General features: G+C 39.4%; 1 protein-coding gene across 2 annotated transcripts in view; it reads right to left on the reverse strand.

Annotated features, from left to right (window-relative positions):
- The window catches only part of Adamts3 (ADAM metallopeptidase with thrombospondin type 1 motif 3), a 236429-nt gene that overhangs the window by 206090 nt on the left and 14306 nt on the right, over nt 1–16033 (reverse strand). For both annotated transcript variants that reach the window (XM_031342981.1, XM_031342980.1), the window contains exon 3: nt 9302–9708. In XM_031342981.1, the coding sequence (XP_031198841.1) occupies nt 9302–9708 (407 nt within the window). The remainder of the gene's footprint in view (nt 1–9301; nt 9709–16033) is intronic.

Consider the following 16033-nt stretch of genomic DNA (forward strand, 5'->3'; position numbering starts at 1 on the left):
TATATATATATATGTAGTTCATTGGCATTACAGATAGATAGGAATGTTGATTGCTTTTCTCTCTTGACAGCTTACATAGTAATTTTTGGTACTATGAAAAAACCATGTAGAAAGGCTTTCAGATTAGATCGCTTTAGACCACCTTGAATATTCTCAGTCCTGTGTTTGAAGTGTATGGTGTAACCATCAATAATGTCTTCCCTTCAACCTTCAAGAGACAGCTAAGGGCAGCAGCAATAAGCTCTGTTGTTTTGAGAGTGACTCGGACTGCCCTGACTAACTATTCAAACACAGGTTTCTCGTGCCTGATGTCTGTTACTGGGGCTTTGCTAGATAGTATACAGCTCTTATGGAGAGCATTGTGAGCCCAGTGGCATAGTGTTTGTCCATCCATCCATCCGTCTGTCTGTCTGTCTGTCTGTCTATCAGCCCATCCATCTATCCAGCCAGCCAGCCACCCACCCACCCACCCATCCATCAATCCATCTACCCATCTATCTATCCATCTACCTATCCATCTAGCTAGCTAGCTAGCTATCTCTGATATGCATACACATACATTTGTGTGTATTGTGCCTTTTAAATCATATTGTAAGCCAAAGTAGAATTATCTACCTTTTATCAAAATAATATCTTTTATAATGTTCCTTTATTTAATTTATCTTTACTAAGATCTCTAATTTTTCATATGGTTTCAATTGATGCTTTTTATTCTTTTATTTTAGCCTGTATGATGACTGTTGGTAGTTTTTGCAAATGGAATCAGATAGCAAAACACTCTCTTGGCTTTTGTTTATCAGATTATCTTAATTTCTTCCTTGGTTTTGAAAGATAGTTTTTCTGGACATATGGAACTTTTTTGATATTTCTATTTTTAAAGATCTTGTCAGCATATAATTATACACAATAATGGGTTTCATCATGGCATTTTCATACATGCACCTATTTCAATACTATTCATCTCCCCCACTATTCTCTCTTTCTTGTTTATACCTGACTCTTGCTAACTTCCTTTCTTTTTCCAGCTAGCCTTTCTGTACTTTCATATCTTCTCTCCTCTCCTCTCCCCTCCCCTTCTCTTTTCTTTTGTTATGTGACCCAATGACTTTTCTTATAGCTGTGTAGAGTTGCATGGATGAGCATTTGTTCAGGGGAATGTGGACACATTACCAGCCATTACTCCACTGCAAACATGCAACTCCCAGTCAATTATTCAGGCATTATTTTTTTTTTAATATTTTAACTATGCAAGCCCATGCCCTTTACCTGTAAACCTTTTTATGAGAAATGATGCTGATAACCACACTGAGACTGTGCTGTGTGTGGTTATGTATATATGAATCTTGGCTGCCTACCTATTTCCTGCATCTTCCCTTTGACTTTGTCTACTAGATTTACCATCAGTGCTTTTAGATATAGTATCTGTTGGCTTCACTTATATTCCTTCAAAATAACCCACACTTCTGTGGGTAGTGACCAGCATTGCAAGGTATGTCTAAGGGTGAACTATTATCCCTCATACCGTGGCAGTAACCAACAGTTGCCTAATTGGACTTAAGGCCTATTCAATAAGAGCAAAATCATGCCTGGTACTGGGAACTTGCCAACTGACCAGGGCAAGTGAGATCACAGATCTTAGAAGAGAACCTGCTACTGTCACTTTACTAGACCAGCATGATTGCTAACTGCACTCTAAAACTTATCTATGTAACCACAGATAAATGGAGCTCTCATCCTCATCAAAGGACCTTCCCTTTACAGCAAATGGATACTGTTACAGAGAATCACAACAGATCAAACTTCAGAGATCTGTGGCTCATGTAGAGCCCATCACCACTGGTATATCTACAGTAGGACTCCTGCACTGAAGGCTCAGATGTTTTAATAAAAGTGGGGGTTGGGTGGGCATAACGAATATAAAAGGTAAAGAGCATCAAGTGTGCTGTAAGAATTGTCAGCAAAGCTTGACTCATCGTATGCTAACAATATGGTTGTCTAAACAAGACCAGAGCAGTGATAATATTGATAGACAGGTTAACCCAGAATAGAGGAAATCGAACAGGTTTCTGATCCTAGACAAAGAACTATGGGCAACCAATGAATGGTGAAAGTGTCAGTCTCTCCCAGAGATGGGATTCTGGCTAGTGCAAACAAAGTGGTCAGCCTGAAATCATATAGACACAAGCCACGTTAAACATACTCAGCAGGTTTATTTATATATTTATGCACTTAAATATATGGTAGTAAAAGTAGTTGGCAAGGGAGAGGCCATCAATCTGAAAAGAAATTTATGAGAACACATGAGAGGGGGCCCAGGGAGGAGACATGATGGGGTTGGCTGTAACCAAAAGAAGAAAGAAATTCAAAATTATATTAATTCTTAAAAACTTAATAAAATGATTTTAAAATAGATTAATGAGTTTAACTTTTTAAAAATATCTACACATAAAAGGCATAATAATAATTTTTATAACATCCACAAGTGAAAGAACAGACAAAAGCTACTAAGGGAACAGTTTTTATATTTTAACACTGTTAAAATAAGCTCAGAACAAGAAGTTATAACTTTAAGATGTTAAATGTAACCTCCATAGTAACCATGAAGAGTATAGCTACAGGATATACTCAAAAGATGATAAAAGAATTAAAATATTTTGCTACAAAAAACAACAACAACAAAAAACCCATCTCCTAAACATAAAATAATAATTTGGGAAATGGGAGAGAACAGCTATCAACCATTGAGATAGACATCAAAATTAAGACCTTCCCTTATCAGCAATTCATTTCAATGTAAATGGGCTAAATTCCCCAGTTAAAACAGAGATTGAATGAATGGATTTTCAAAATGAAAACAGGGTCTAGAGAGATGTCTCAGTGGTTAAGCATCCTGGCTATTCTTCCAGAAGACCCAGGTTATATTCCTACCTGTGCATGGTGGCTCACAACCTTCTATAACTTCATCTTAGAGGCTCCAATACCTTCTTCTAGCCTCCTCTGGCAATGTCTGCACAATGGTGCACAAAGCATACATGCAGGCAAACAAACATAAACATAAATGGGCTATTTTTAAAGAAAATAAATAACCAAGGCTGCCTGCCCTGTGTGTGTGTGGGGGGGGGGGCGGCTATCCAATGGAATGTGAGTAAGACATCAGGGAGGAATAAAGCCTAAGACCCTCCAGCCCTTAATCCACAACTGAATATGGACAGGCCTGTGTTATACAGGTACAGTACAAGTAAATGCAGATGTTATGAGCTGGTGGCTAAGCTCAGTTGGTGACAAAACAAAAAGACATGATATGAGAGAGAGATACATTGGGGAGGAAGAAGTGATGGACAGTAGGTTATCAGAGGGAGAAAGCACTGAATATAAACAAATGCATTATACACACGAATGAAACAGTCAAAGGGCAAATTAATTAAAGGAGGAGGAGAAGGGTATGAACTAACATATGCAGCATGAACTAAGAGTTCATGGAATTACTATACCAGAATACTGTAGACTATGCTGTTCAAGGAGCAGAAGTATGTCATCAGCTCTGTAGGCTGGAAGTTCCCCTTAACAGAGCTACTAGTATAGACTCTCCCTTTCTCCTGGGCTTGTAGACACCTTCTCCTCCTCATATCCTTCCCTGGCCTTCCCTCTTTGCCTGCCTTTGTCCAAATCACTTCTCTTACAAACATTGGATTAAGGCTCAGTCTAATGACGTTTTTTTTTTCTTAATCACCTAAAATGTCCTTTCTCCAAAATACAGTCACAGTCTGGGCTATTGTAAGTGAAGATTTCAGGATAAGAAATTTGGGTGAATCTATAATTCACCAGATAACAATGTGTGGGCTGTAGGGCCTTATTACATCACAGGGAATTTCTATCCAATTTAAGAGTTAGGAAATACCCTTCTAAGTTCTTCATAGCCTCAAATGAACTCAAATGAACACAACACACAGAGTTCTTTGTTTCTCATGGCTGTCTCATCAGACAAAGGCAGAGACGGTGAGTTCTTTTCTGCAAAAAGGTAGGTATTCATACTGCTGCCCTCCTAGCTTAATGAAGACCTCAGACTCTGGATCACATCTATGAACTCCAATATTCTGCCCGGAATACCCAGGAGAACCTACTGGTCCCTTTTGAGAAGGATGGAAACCAACAAGGTAAAAAGTCTCAGGTAGACCCTTCCTTCACTTCATCCCAGTGCCCTTCCTCAAGGTTGTGTGTGCTGACAGTGGGTGCAAATATCAATGGGCATTTGAAAAACCTTGCACAAGATAGAATAAAAGAAAGCATATATAACAAAATAAAACAAAAAGCATAATTCAACCATACCAGGTTTATAAGAAAATCACTTTAGATCCAAAGACATAGGTTAATTAAAAGGAAAGCCCATCTCATGTATTAATGATGGGCAAAAGAGACTTTACAAAGCAAGTTACAAGAGACAAAGGAAGATGTATACTAATAAAAACATAATTGACAAGCATAAATATTTACACATGAAGTCACAGGCCATGCAAATATATGAAAATGGAAGCACTGAAGGAAAGCAAGCCTAGTTCCACCATCACAGTGGAAAACATCAATAGCTCATACTCAGTAATGCACAGAACAGCCAGCCACAGAATAAGTGAAAATAAAAACAACAGCTAGAGTTGACCCTTGAACACGGGAATGAGGGATGTTAGCCCCTAAAACTGAAGTCTCATGGAACTGGGGATGTGGCTCAGTGATAAGAGTACCTGCCTAGAATGTATGAGGCCCTGAGTTCAATGCCCAGTACAACCAAAAAGGGGGAGGGAGGGAAAGGAGGGAAGGACAGGAGGAAGAATTCTCATACAACATCAGCTCCAAAAAAACTTAACAATTGGTAGCTTTCAAATGACTGGGAACCTTAACAATAACAGCCAATTACCATGCATTTCATATTAAATATATATGATGAAAAATTAGTGAAGAACCTACAGAATTAGTTTTCTTTCTTCTGAATGACTGTAATTGGGCCCAGGGCTACATGTGCTATAGGCAAGCATGTTTCATCAAACTAAACTTCCTTTTAAATGTTTGTTTTGAGACCGGGTACACCTTTTCCTGTTATCTACAAATTATGAAGAACACAGCTGCTCAAGGGGAAACATCCCACCAGCTTTTAGAAATTTAACTGGTAACTTTCTAGCTCATTGAAAAAACAATAGGAAACAGCTACAAAATTCTTCAGGCAGTATATAATATGTACCTCAGTTCATTTTATACAACTATAATTTAATAGTGCATATTTAAATTTGGTTACATTTGTCTTGATTGCAAATGATGCTATATATCCTTGATTGTCCCCACTATTTAGTATGTGCTTATAAATATATACATATATTATACATAGCTGTATAGTTAAAATACATATTCCATATATGACCATTCATACACATACTTACATAGAATAGATACCACAATGTAAGGAATGAATATCAACTCCCTTATTAATAAAGGTATTGTTTGTTTGTTCTCAAAAGTTAGATGACATTGATTACTTAAAATTATATCATCTTCACCTACATTTACTTTAACTTCTCTGTAAAAGCATATTACCAGCATAAATCACAAAAAGGCATTAGAAATACCCTTTAGAGATGGAATGAAGAAATCTGATCAGAGAGTAAACATGTGTGGGGATGTGGGAAACACACCAGATGGAAGGAATCAGACTCATTTAAATCTTCTGATAGAGCAGAGATAGAGCGGACGTTAACTCCTCACATTTAAAGGTTGCGGAGCCTGAGACTATGGGAATCAATTCTGATTCTCAAAAACAAAATCCCATACTTCTCACAGAAAATTCCAGGAATTTTAGAAAAAAAGTGCTACAGAGGTGTTTGTAACAAAGCCACCTAGATACCAGCAGCAAAGACCCCATGCTGCCAGAGGACATGGTCTATGGAGAGCACCAAGGTCCAGCCATCCTGGTCATTATGCTGAGCATCCGGGTAACCCTGACAGCATTACCCATGCACTTGTCTGTAAGATGTCCCTCTTTTTCTCTCGTTCTTCCTTTCATATTCTCTTTTTTGTCCTACATTCAGATAACCCCATGGTTACTTACTCTACATTGACCCAGCTATAATGTGTTGTAATGAGCTTCAGCCTTTATAAAATCAGGTTTCCCAAGCTCTCCCCAGTCATGTGGCCACACAACTCTCCCAGAGGTTTTCTGCCCTTCCCACCCCTTCCCTTCCTCCATCCTTGAGTATGTTAACATACATGGCCATTTTCTCAAAATCCTACACTGGAAGTATAACTTTTTCCATCAAGTCGAGCATCCAAGGCAGACCTAATCTTTCCACCATCTAAGCTCTCACGTCTCCCCAAGCTAATCTTGCAGCATCCCTGACATCAGCCTTATTCTTTGATTATATTTTTGCCCACACTGTTTCCAGTTCTCACTGAAGACAAAGGCCAAGCCCAGCCTCCCTCAGTAGTCACTTCAGTTATGAAATGTACAGAGTCTGACATTTGAGTGCTTCAGTACTGTCCTAACCTGGATCAGTGTTTGTGCCACCAGATTAAGTGAAGAACAAACACCAAGCTTAAGGGACTCTTTGAGGGTAGACTGTACTCAGAGTATAGTCACCACCTGGCATTGGGTTACTTCCACAATGCTTTGTTTCTTCTTGTTTCAAGTATAATTTACCTAGAAGTAATATAAGACCACTGCTTCCACAGTCACATGATCTTCAGTACCTTCAAGAGCCTGTACATGTTACTAAGTGCCACAAGGTACATTAATGATGAAAGCATGAGCTTACTCATCACACCTTACTCTAAGTAAGTATGAACTGGCTGACTAGCTGTGTAAAAATGGAGGCAAGATAGATGATGTAGGCAAAAGCTCACATAGGTCACACAAAACTAGATAATACCATCAGCTACTGCAGGGCATGGAGAGGCTAAGCACTGTATGGGTTGAGATGCAAGCAAGTGAGAAACCACAGCTATCATAGACTAAGTAAATGGGGGTACTCTTACCATTCCCATGCCATGTTCTATGGAGTCTGTCATCCTAAAACAGCCTCATGTCATCCCAAAAACATGGTTTCAGTCCCCTCCCCTCAGAGTTTCTACCACCTCTTAAATCACTATGTAAACCAGAAAGGCCTTGTCCTCCCATCTGCCCCACCCTTCCATGGTACACAGATACTTCCATGGGATCTATCTCTGCAGAATGAAGAGCAAGAGGACACTGGCCCACAGGTAGCAGCTTCAGGTCCCAGAAGCAGATGCCCACCACGAGTGTTTTAAAGGTCAGCTCTCTACAACTCGCTCCTCTCAGCACCCTGAAAGTGGTTCCACGACCGTGCCTATTTTTAGTGCCAACATTTCACTTATACCAGATTGAGCTGAATCTACAATTACCAAATGTTCTCAATCACATGCATACTGTCTTAGTCTTTCCAAAACAGACCTGGTTTAAAAAGTGCCTCTGCTACCAGACTTACTGAAGCAAGCACAGCAATAGCATGTTTTTGAAGGGACCAAATCCCAAAGCAGAAGTCCCGAGGATGTTTTTATTAGAAGTTGGCAACTGCCCACAGAGTTCATTTGGTCTTCCCAAAGATCCAACAAGGATAAAATACCTCTGATATTCACCAGATGTGGCTACCTAATATTTTAGAGAAAGATATTCATCTATTATCATTTAGTGGTTAATGTTAACTGCTTAGAATCCCTGATATACTATAAAGGCTCTCCTGCCCTGATCCTCAGGGGACTTGGAAATAGGGAACAAAGGAAAGGTCTACAGATAAAAAGGAAGGAGAGACAGAACACCTCTCATCTTTTTCAGCCAGACCTTGACTGAGTTTGTCCTTTTTACTTACTATTTTTATTAGATAAACCCTAGTCCTTTCATCAGAAGTTAGAAGTAAAAATTTTCTTAATGTGGAAAACCTTAGCACTTGGTAATCTCCCTTGATCTTAAGAGTAGCCCAGAAGAAAATCATTGACCTCCAGTAACCCAGAAAAGCAATTCATGTCTCTGTTTCTCCACTCCCAACCAGTTCCCTCTGGTGACAAATCAGGAGAATTAACAGGGCAACTGTGTATTAGTAAGTCTAGAAAAATGCAATGTCTTTCTATGGTAAAACTCATGACATAAAGATTATATCAAACATCTCTGTGTTTTGGTAAACTTACAGACCATAAAAATCAGTACAAGCTGTGGCTACACAAAGGAAAAGTTTAATGGTGTGATAGAGGACAAGGCAGGAGTCTATGGAGAGAATAACTTTTCATTTAGGGCTTCCAGCAACAGCATGTTCCTGCCTCAGTGGGAAACACCTGGCACCATCTTGACTTCTGCCCCTGAACTCACTCTAGAGCTGAAAGCAAGGTGAAGCAAGCCAATACCTCCTGCCAAAGTCTATCAAAGGCTGGGTATGCTGCCTATGGGTGTGGCAGGGATGGGGACCACTGCCATCTTAGAGATTGCTTAAAGAAGCCCTGACAGAATTGTGGCCAGAGTTGGTTGGGTAATGTGGGGAGAGCCTACAGTAGTGGCAGTTTTCTGGAACACGACAGAGAGTGGTGACAAATCTACAGCTCAGCAGCTCTGGGTTTCTTTCTCTTTTTTTTATTAGAAATTTTCTTTATTTACATGTCATATGATTTCTCCTTTCCCAGGTTCCCCTCCAAAAATAACCCAAAAAGCAACAAGAACACACCCGTTCCCTCCTCACCACCCCACCCTCTCCCACTTACTGGCCCTGGCATTCCCCTACACTGGGGCACAGAACCTTCACAGGGCCAAGGGCCTCTCCTCCCATTGATGATCGACTTTGCAATCCTCTACTATATACATGCTGCCAGAGCAATCAGTCCCACCATGTATATTCCTTAGTTGGTGGTTTAGTCCTTGGGAGCTCTGAAGTTACTAGTTAGTTCATATTGTTGTTCATCCTAAGGGGCTGCAAACCTTTCAGAGAAAGGGCTGAAGCAGCTCTGGGTTTCTAACCTAGAAATAGGATGGCAGAGCAAGAGCAACATTGTACTTTGTCAAGAATTATTATTCACCTTTGTCTAGTCAAGTCTTCCAAACGGAACTAAGCTCCTGCACGACTTGGAAAACGGAGGTTACAAGATTCACAAGGCAGTATACATAAGCCATAACAGCTGTAGAGCAGAGGGTCCTGCCAAGCCCACCATGCTGCCTGTGAGTGGAAGTCTCTTTCCATCTCTGCCTTGCAATGCTAAAGACAAATGAAATGCCAACACCTGCACACTTCCATGTTCATATAGGAAAGGAAATGAGTCTTACCAGACCATCACAGTTGCTAATGGCAACAGAGGTTCCTGGAATGTCCATGATGTCACCAACATAGGCACAGCTAGTTTGCAAAGGCTCTGATCTCCAGCTTCCTTCGGAAGCACTTCCGTGTGGATGGTTGTTTCCGGGGTCAGTGGTATTCCCAGGCCTTGGAACTGTCTCATGCCACTCTACCACAGCCCCAGGAGCTATGAAGTGAGTGTTTGGCTTAAGTCGAAGATGAAAATCTCTTCCAAATGCCGTGACGTTAAAGAACAAATGCTCCGAGTTAGACGACACGTCCCTGGGTGACCTCTTTTTGTGATTTGCAGAAAGAATATGGGAAAGATAGCGTCCTTTTAGATTTGTGCTAATTGGTGTCACCAGCTCATACTCTCTGTATCTCTTTGTTGGTAAATCTGTGGGGGTAAAAAAGAGAATTGTAAGACATCAGACAGTAGGAGAACATAGCATAAAGCCCTACCTCACAAAGCTAAGCCACACTTTGCAATGAAATCTGTCCTTGAACTAGAGCACAGATAATACTTTTTTGACAACTAAAATCATCTCTCAAATGCACTTAGGAAATCTAATTATTATATTTTTAAAATTTATTAAATCATGAACATTTATACCTTGTTGCTATATTTAAGAGCATGAATCTGTCTCTATGAACTATATCTGGTTCATTTAAAATTAGGACATATACCTAAAATAACTCAAGATTCCCATAGAACTTTTAGCAAAGTTGCTATCATATAAAATTTTTTATTTTATTTTATTCCCTGTAGATAGCTAGAGTCTCTGTCACATTCAGTATCTTCCTTTGTTGCTTCTACCACAAACTTAGGATTTACACACTAATTTTAACACTCTAGTTTATGGTTTCTTTTCCAGCCTAACATTCCTGAAAATCATATACCACTGATAGGAAACTGAGATTCAGGAAGGACCTGATTCCAAAGTCAGCAACATTGAAGCTTAGATACAAATCCAAATTACACTCCAAAACCTATATTCTTTTTCTCTCTGTTGTGCTATGATACTATGCCACAATAGTTAGTCCTGATTAAAAAACAAACAAACAAAACAAAAACAAATAAAAAACTGAAAAAAATGACCAAAAAAAAAAAAAAGAAACCACAATCTATAAATTGACACGCAGAGACCATGAGAGTATGGTAGTCTCATTTTATATATATTCTTTCCAAGGAATAGGGTCTATTTGCGTATGTATTTGAAACCCACCTTATAACATAGGTAACCATTTACATACTAAATTATATCTCCTAGTCAAGACTATCTCCCCTAGGCTGTTTGAATCTATGGACTTGGGAGAAATAAAATGACAGTACATACTGCAGAAAGAAACGAGGGTGAAATGAGCATGAAAAGAGCAAGCATGAGAAGGAGAACCTGTGAGCATGAATTTAAAGACTTCCCACTTTAAGAATTCTCACCTAAAACTAGTCCAATAATGTGTTCATGTTGCCTGACAAAACTAACTGAATCACAAATAATGACTGTCTATAGAAATCAAATTTTTGCAATCCATTAAAGTATTTAGAGCCTAAGATCCAAAATGAACCAATAATGTGTTCATGTTAAGTGTCTTTAAAATCACTGTGTCCTCAAGGGGAAGGTCCCAAAGGACGGATTAGGCACGCTCTAACTTGGAAAGGTTTAGTGCACATGCCAATGTTATGCCACCTACATTGACCAATGCATTTAAACAAAATACCAGTCTTGGTTATGCACATGAAACAAGCAATACATCTGCATGTATCATTAGGCAGAGGAACTGTGAAAACTCTGCATAGCAAAGTGAAGGTTGGTTCTGACCTGCAGAGTCTAGCTGCACATCCCTAAAGCAACCAAGTGAGCATAACCCTGGTCTCCCTTACAACCATACCCATAGCAAATGCTTCCATGAAGTCTGGTTGAGAACAGGGCTAGCATTTTAAGATTGAACACAAGAGTTACAGGGGCAGAGTGATGGGGGTTGGGGGTCGGGAGGAATTGTTCACAAGCAGGTCTGAATCAAGCCCATGAATGAGACCTGAGAAGACACACCCCAAGTAAGGTCCATATGAACAATGGACCACCCTTTATTCACTTGACAGTCAATATACAATAACCTAATACAAGGTTTTGTATATATCAGACTCTACAGCCAGATGAATTTCTCCAGTGTGTGTTAGTTTTTGGTAAAACCAGACAACTTTTTCTTTGTGTATGCTGCTAGTCATAGTGACTTCTAGTTCTACTCAGGACCCATAATCATCTCCCCTACAGCAGTAATCTGTTATATCTCTGTCTCCAACCCTCAGTTCTCTGCCCCCAGGGAAGGAGCGAACAATGCTTAAATTTAATGTATGGATTTCCCATCTCCTCTGAATGGAATTCACACAAGGAAGTCTAGACAATATACTGATGCCTGGATTAAGAGACTGGAGAATACGAATGCAAGAAGGCCCCTCCAGACCCAAGAGGATAAGAGGAACAACGCAGACAGTGAGCCATACATCCTAGACCTCTGAGACAGTTCCAGTTCAGACAGTATGCTCTGAATTTTTATTTAAAAGAAGGATGCTACAGAAAACCTCTTTCCTGATGCTAAACAATAAATCATTTTTAAATGTACACATAAGAATCATTTCTGAAGTGAAACCCTGAATCAGTCATTTTCCCCTCGGGAATGAAGGTTAGTAGAGAAAAGATGAACTCAGCAAGCCCTAACACCCTGGAGCTTACGAAGGAACTCTCCAACTGTCTGCTATTTATTGGCAAACTACTTTGCTCTGTAAATTGTGCATGGGAATGCATGGTCCCTAACAGAGCAACCACAATATGTCAGTATTATTAGCCTTATTCTATAAATGAGGAAGCAGAACTAAGCCTGCTCTGAAGTGAGATGCCTGAGGAAAATCTCGGCTCTGACCACTTGGCTCTGAAAGCAAACTCCACATTCTCATCCACTTGGGTGCAGATGGAGTGTCTTGCTATCAATTTCTAACTTAAGATCTGAACTATGAAGGAAAGTTAGCACATAACACAGCTTCAGTAACTTCTGTAAAAGACTATAAATTCTATTTTGGGAAGGAGAGATGAGGAAAGTGGGTAGCAACTCGAAACTACCGAAAGCATTTCACTCAGATTATAATTACATAAAAACCAAATTATGTCCAATATTCATGTATTGGATTAAAAAAGCATATGCTTGACAGACTCAGATTCTACAGAGCAGTTCTGTGTATGGTTAGAAATGAATAACAATATGTATGACACCAACAAGCTAAATCAACTATTGCCTTGATCAATGTCGTCATTATCCAGGCATTGTTTCCTTGGTTATCAACTAGACATTAGTCATAGTTCAACATCTTGTATTTGTCAAGAAGTACACAGGATGTCAACCAGAGACTCCATGAATACTAGCCACTAAAAACATAAATATAATTACTTACTAATTAAGAAAATGGCATGTTCAGTTTTAAAAGATAGAAATGTGTGACTCCATAACTAATGGAATATACTGGGCGGTGGGTGGCGCACGCCTTTAATCCCAGCACTTGGGAGGCAAAGGCAGGCAGATTTCTGAGTTCAAGGCCAGCCTGGTCTACAGAGTGAGTTCCAGGACAGCCGAGGCTACACAGAGAAACCCTGTCTCGAAAAAATAAATAAATAAATAAATAAATAAACAAACAAATAAATAAAACATAACCAATGGAATAGAAGATTCAGAAATTAATGCACAGACATATGAAGACCTGATTTTTCTTTTATAAAGAAGCCAGAAATGCACAATGGAAGGCAGATAGCATCTTCAATAAATGGTGCTGGTTAAACTGGATTGTTTCATGAAAAAGAATGCAAATACAACCATACTTATCACTCTACACAAAAATCAACTCCAAGGGAATCAAAGACCTCACCATAAGGCTTGATACGCTATGTATGACACAATAAAAAGCGGGGGGGTGGGGGGACTAGCTTTGAACTCATTGCACAGGGAAACACTTTCTGACCAGAATATCAATAACAGGGGCACTAAAAACAATTCATAAATAAGAACTTACAAAACTGAAAAGCTTCTCTATAGCAAAGTACAGCATCATTGAGATAAAGTGGCATACTACAGAATGGGAAAAGTTGTTTTTTTTTTTTTTTTTACCAACTACACATCTAGAAGATGACTAATATCCACAATATTTTTTTTAAAAAATAATTGAACATCAAGAAAATAAATAACACAATTAAAATATGAGGGTACAGACCTAAACAGAATTCACAAAAGATGAAACTTAATGGCTAAGAAACACTTAAAGAAAGGTTTAACATCCTTAGTCATCAGAGAAATGCAAATCAATGCTACTTTGAGATTTCATCTTACACCAATCAGAATGGCCAAGATCAATAAAACACATGACAGCTCATGCTGGAGAATATGGGGGAAAGAGAAACACTCATCTATTTCTGGTGGGAGTGCAAACTTGTATAGCCATTATGGAAATCAGTGTGGTAGTTTCTCAGGAGGCTACAGCTAGATCTACCTCAAGATCCAGCGATACCACTCTTGAGAATATACCCAAAGGACATCTCATCCTTTTACAAAGACACTTGCTCAACCATGTTCAATGCTTCTCTATTCATAATAGCCAGAAACTGGAAACAATCTTGATGTCTGTCAGTGGATGAATGGATAAAAGTGTACATTTATGGGCTATAGAGATGACTCAGTGGTTAAGAGCACTGACTGCTCTTCCAGAGGTCCTGAGTTCAGTTCCCAGCAACCACATGGTGGTTCACAATCATCTGTAATAAGATCTGATGCCCTCTTCTGGTGTGTCTGAAGACAGGTACAGTGTACTCATATAAATGAAATAAATATATCTTTTTTAAAAATGTACATTTACACAGTGGAATAATACTCATCCATTAAAAAAAATAAAGCATGAAATTCATAGGTAAGTGAATAGAACTAGAAAAAATCACTCTGAATGACATAACCCAGACCCAGTAAGACAAATATGGTATGTATTTGTCTATATCATATTAGCTGTTAAGTCATTGACAAGCAAGCTATAATCCATATAACCACACAGGCTAGGTAGAGAATAAAGGACTAAGGGCACAAGATGGATCTCCACAGCAGGGGGAAAAAGCATAGATAGTTATAGATGGATGACAGAGTAGACTGGAATAGAAGGATCAAACAAGGAGGGAGAGGGAAGACGAGGCAAGGGAAGGAATGCCAGTAGGGACACTAAAAGTAAGGGCAGTTTGAGGAGTCATATGGAAGCCTAATTTAGTAAAAAAAAGTTTCCTGTAATATGTGTATATATGAAGGTGATCCAAATGAAATGGCCAAATAACTGGGAAAATGAGATTGAGCCCCAGCTGGGTATCTCTTCATCAAATGAAGCTTCCAATGCAGAGAATGAATTACAACTAGTTGCATTTCTGGCCAAAGGGACCACCACGGTATTACCCAAACAACCAAGGCCATTAGTGGCTCTTCATAAACTGATGGCAAGGCCCTATTGCTGAAGACAACACCCACACAACTCATTGAGCATGGAGTCGAACAGCTGGTGCCTACACAGAGCCTTCATCCTTACATGGTACTAGAAAGTACTCTCTGTGCTACCAAGGGAGAAATGTAAAAAACCCACGCAATTCTGTTAGCCTTTGAACACTTGGAAATCTCACTATAAATGTTTATTTATGGATTTTCCTCTCTACTTGCACGAAAGCTTCATGGGAGCAAGAAGTATATCTGTTCTCTTCACTACAGAACCCAAAGCGGGCCAATAGGTTTGTTTGTTTGTTTGTTTGTTTGTGTGAATAAATAAATGAATGAGAGCAATTTGAACCTATGGAATATCTAAAAGTAGCATACATTTGTCTCCTAAACCGTAATGTTAGCACAAAGCCACCAAGGAGGACAAACTATAAAGGCTGACCCGGATGTAGAGTCAAAGTTCTGTCTGCAAAACATGTATATGTTTCTCCCAGATCTTACTGACTTATAAATCAATTATCTCACTGTATTCACGCCTTACAGTTTAAGCCACCAAGAATAATTAATGGACACAGCTATTAAAACAGGAAGGAAGACATGGAACCTCTCATTCTCAGCAGTAGGAAATTAGTTCCCACACTAGTCCAGTCCAAAAAAATTCTTTTTTAATTAAAAACTCATTAGGTCCTTGTCTGTCTCTTTCTACACACTAAGCATCTTGGGTAGATTTAGTTATTCTTTCTGTAAGTTGCAAGTAGAGAGCTATTAGCTTGAGCCTACTTCCCTCAAGAGTGTGTGGCCTCAGAGGGCCCTAGGCATCTCTCTACCTCTAACCTTACCCTTCATTGGTGAAGGAGAATGATGTGTGCAGCTATGAAGCTGGGATGTGGAAGAGGTTTGCAAAGGGCAGCATCTCTCTCATCATCCTTTCTGAGGAGAAGTCTTAGGAAGATAACACACCCATTTCTGCTTTACAAGGGCAGTCCAGGCTCAACCTTACACGGCAGGATGGGACTCGATACAACTTGTCTGTCACTGTGAGACTGGACTTCCACACAGCCTTTTTTAAACAGAACATCTTTGCTGTTTCTATTTCTCAGGATGCTCGGAGATGAGGCAATCAAGAGGGAGACAGTCCGCTTTAGCACTGTCTCAGAACTCAAACTGTCCCTAACAACATCCGTCCACACCTTTGCTGGCAGCCTAATTATAATGCAAGC

Source organism: Mastomys coucha, unplaced genomic scaffold (assembly GCF_008632895.1).
Source record: "Mastomys coucha isolate ucsf_1 unplaced genomic scaffold, UCSF_Mcou_1 pScaffold22, whole genome shotgun sequence".
NCBI lineage: Eukaryota > Metazoa > Chordata > Mammalia > Rodentia > Muridae > Mastomys > Mastomys coucha.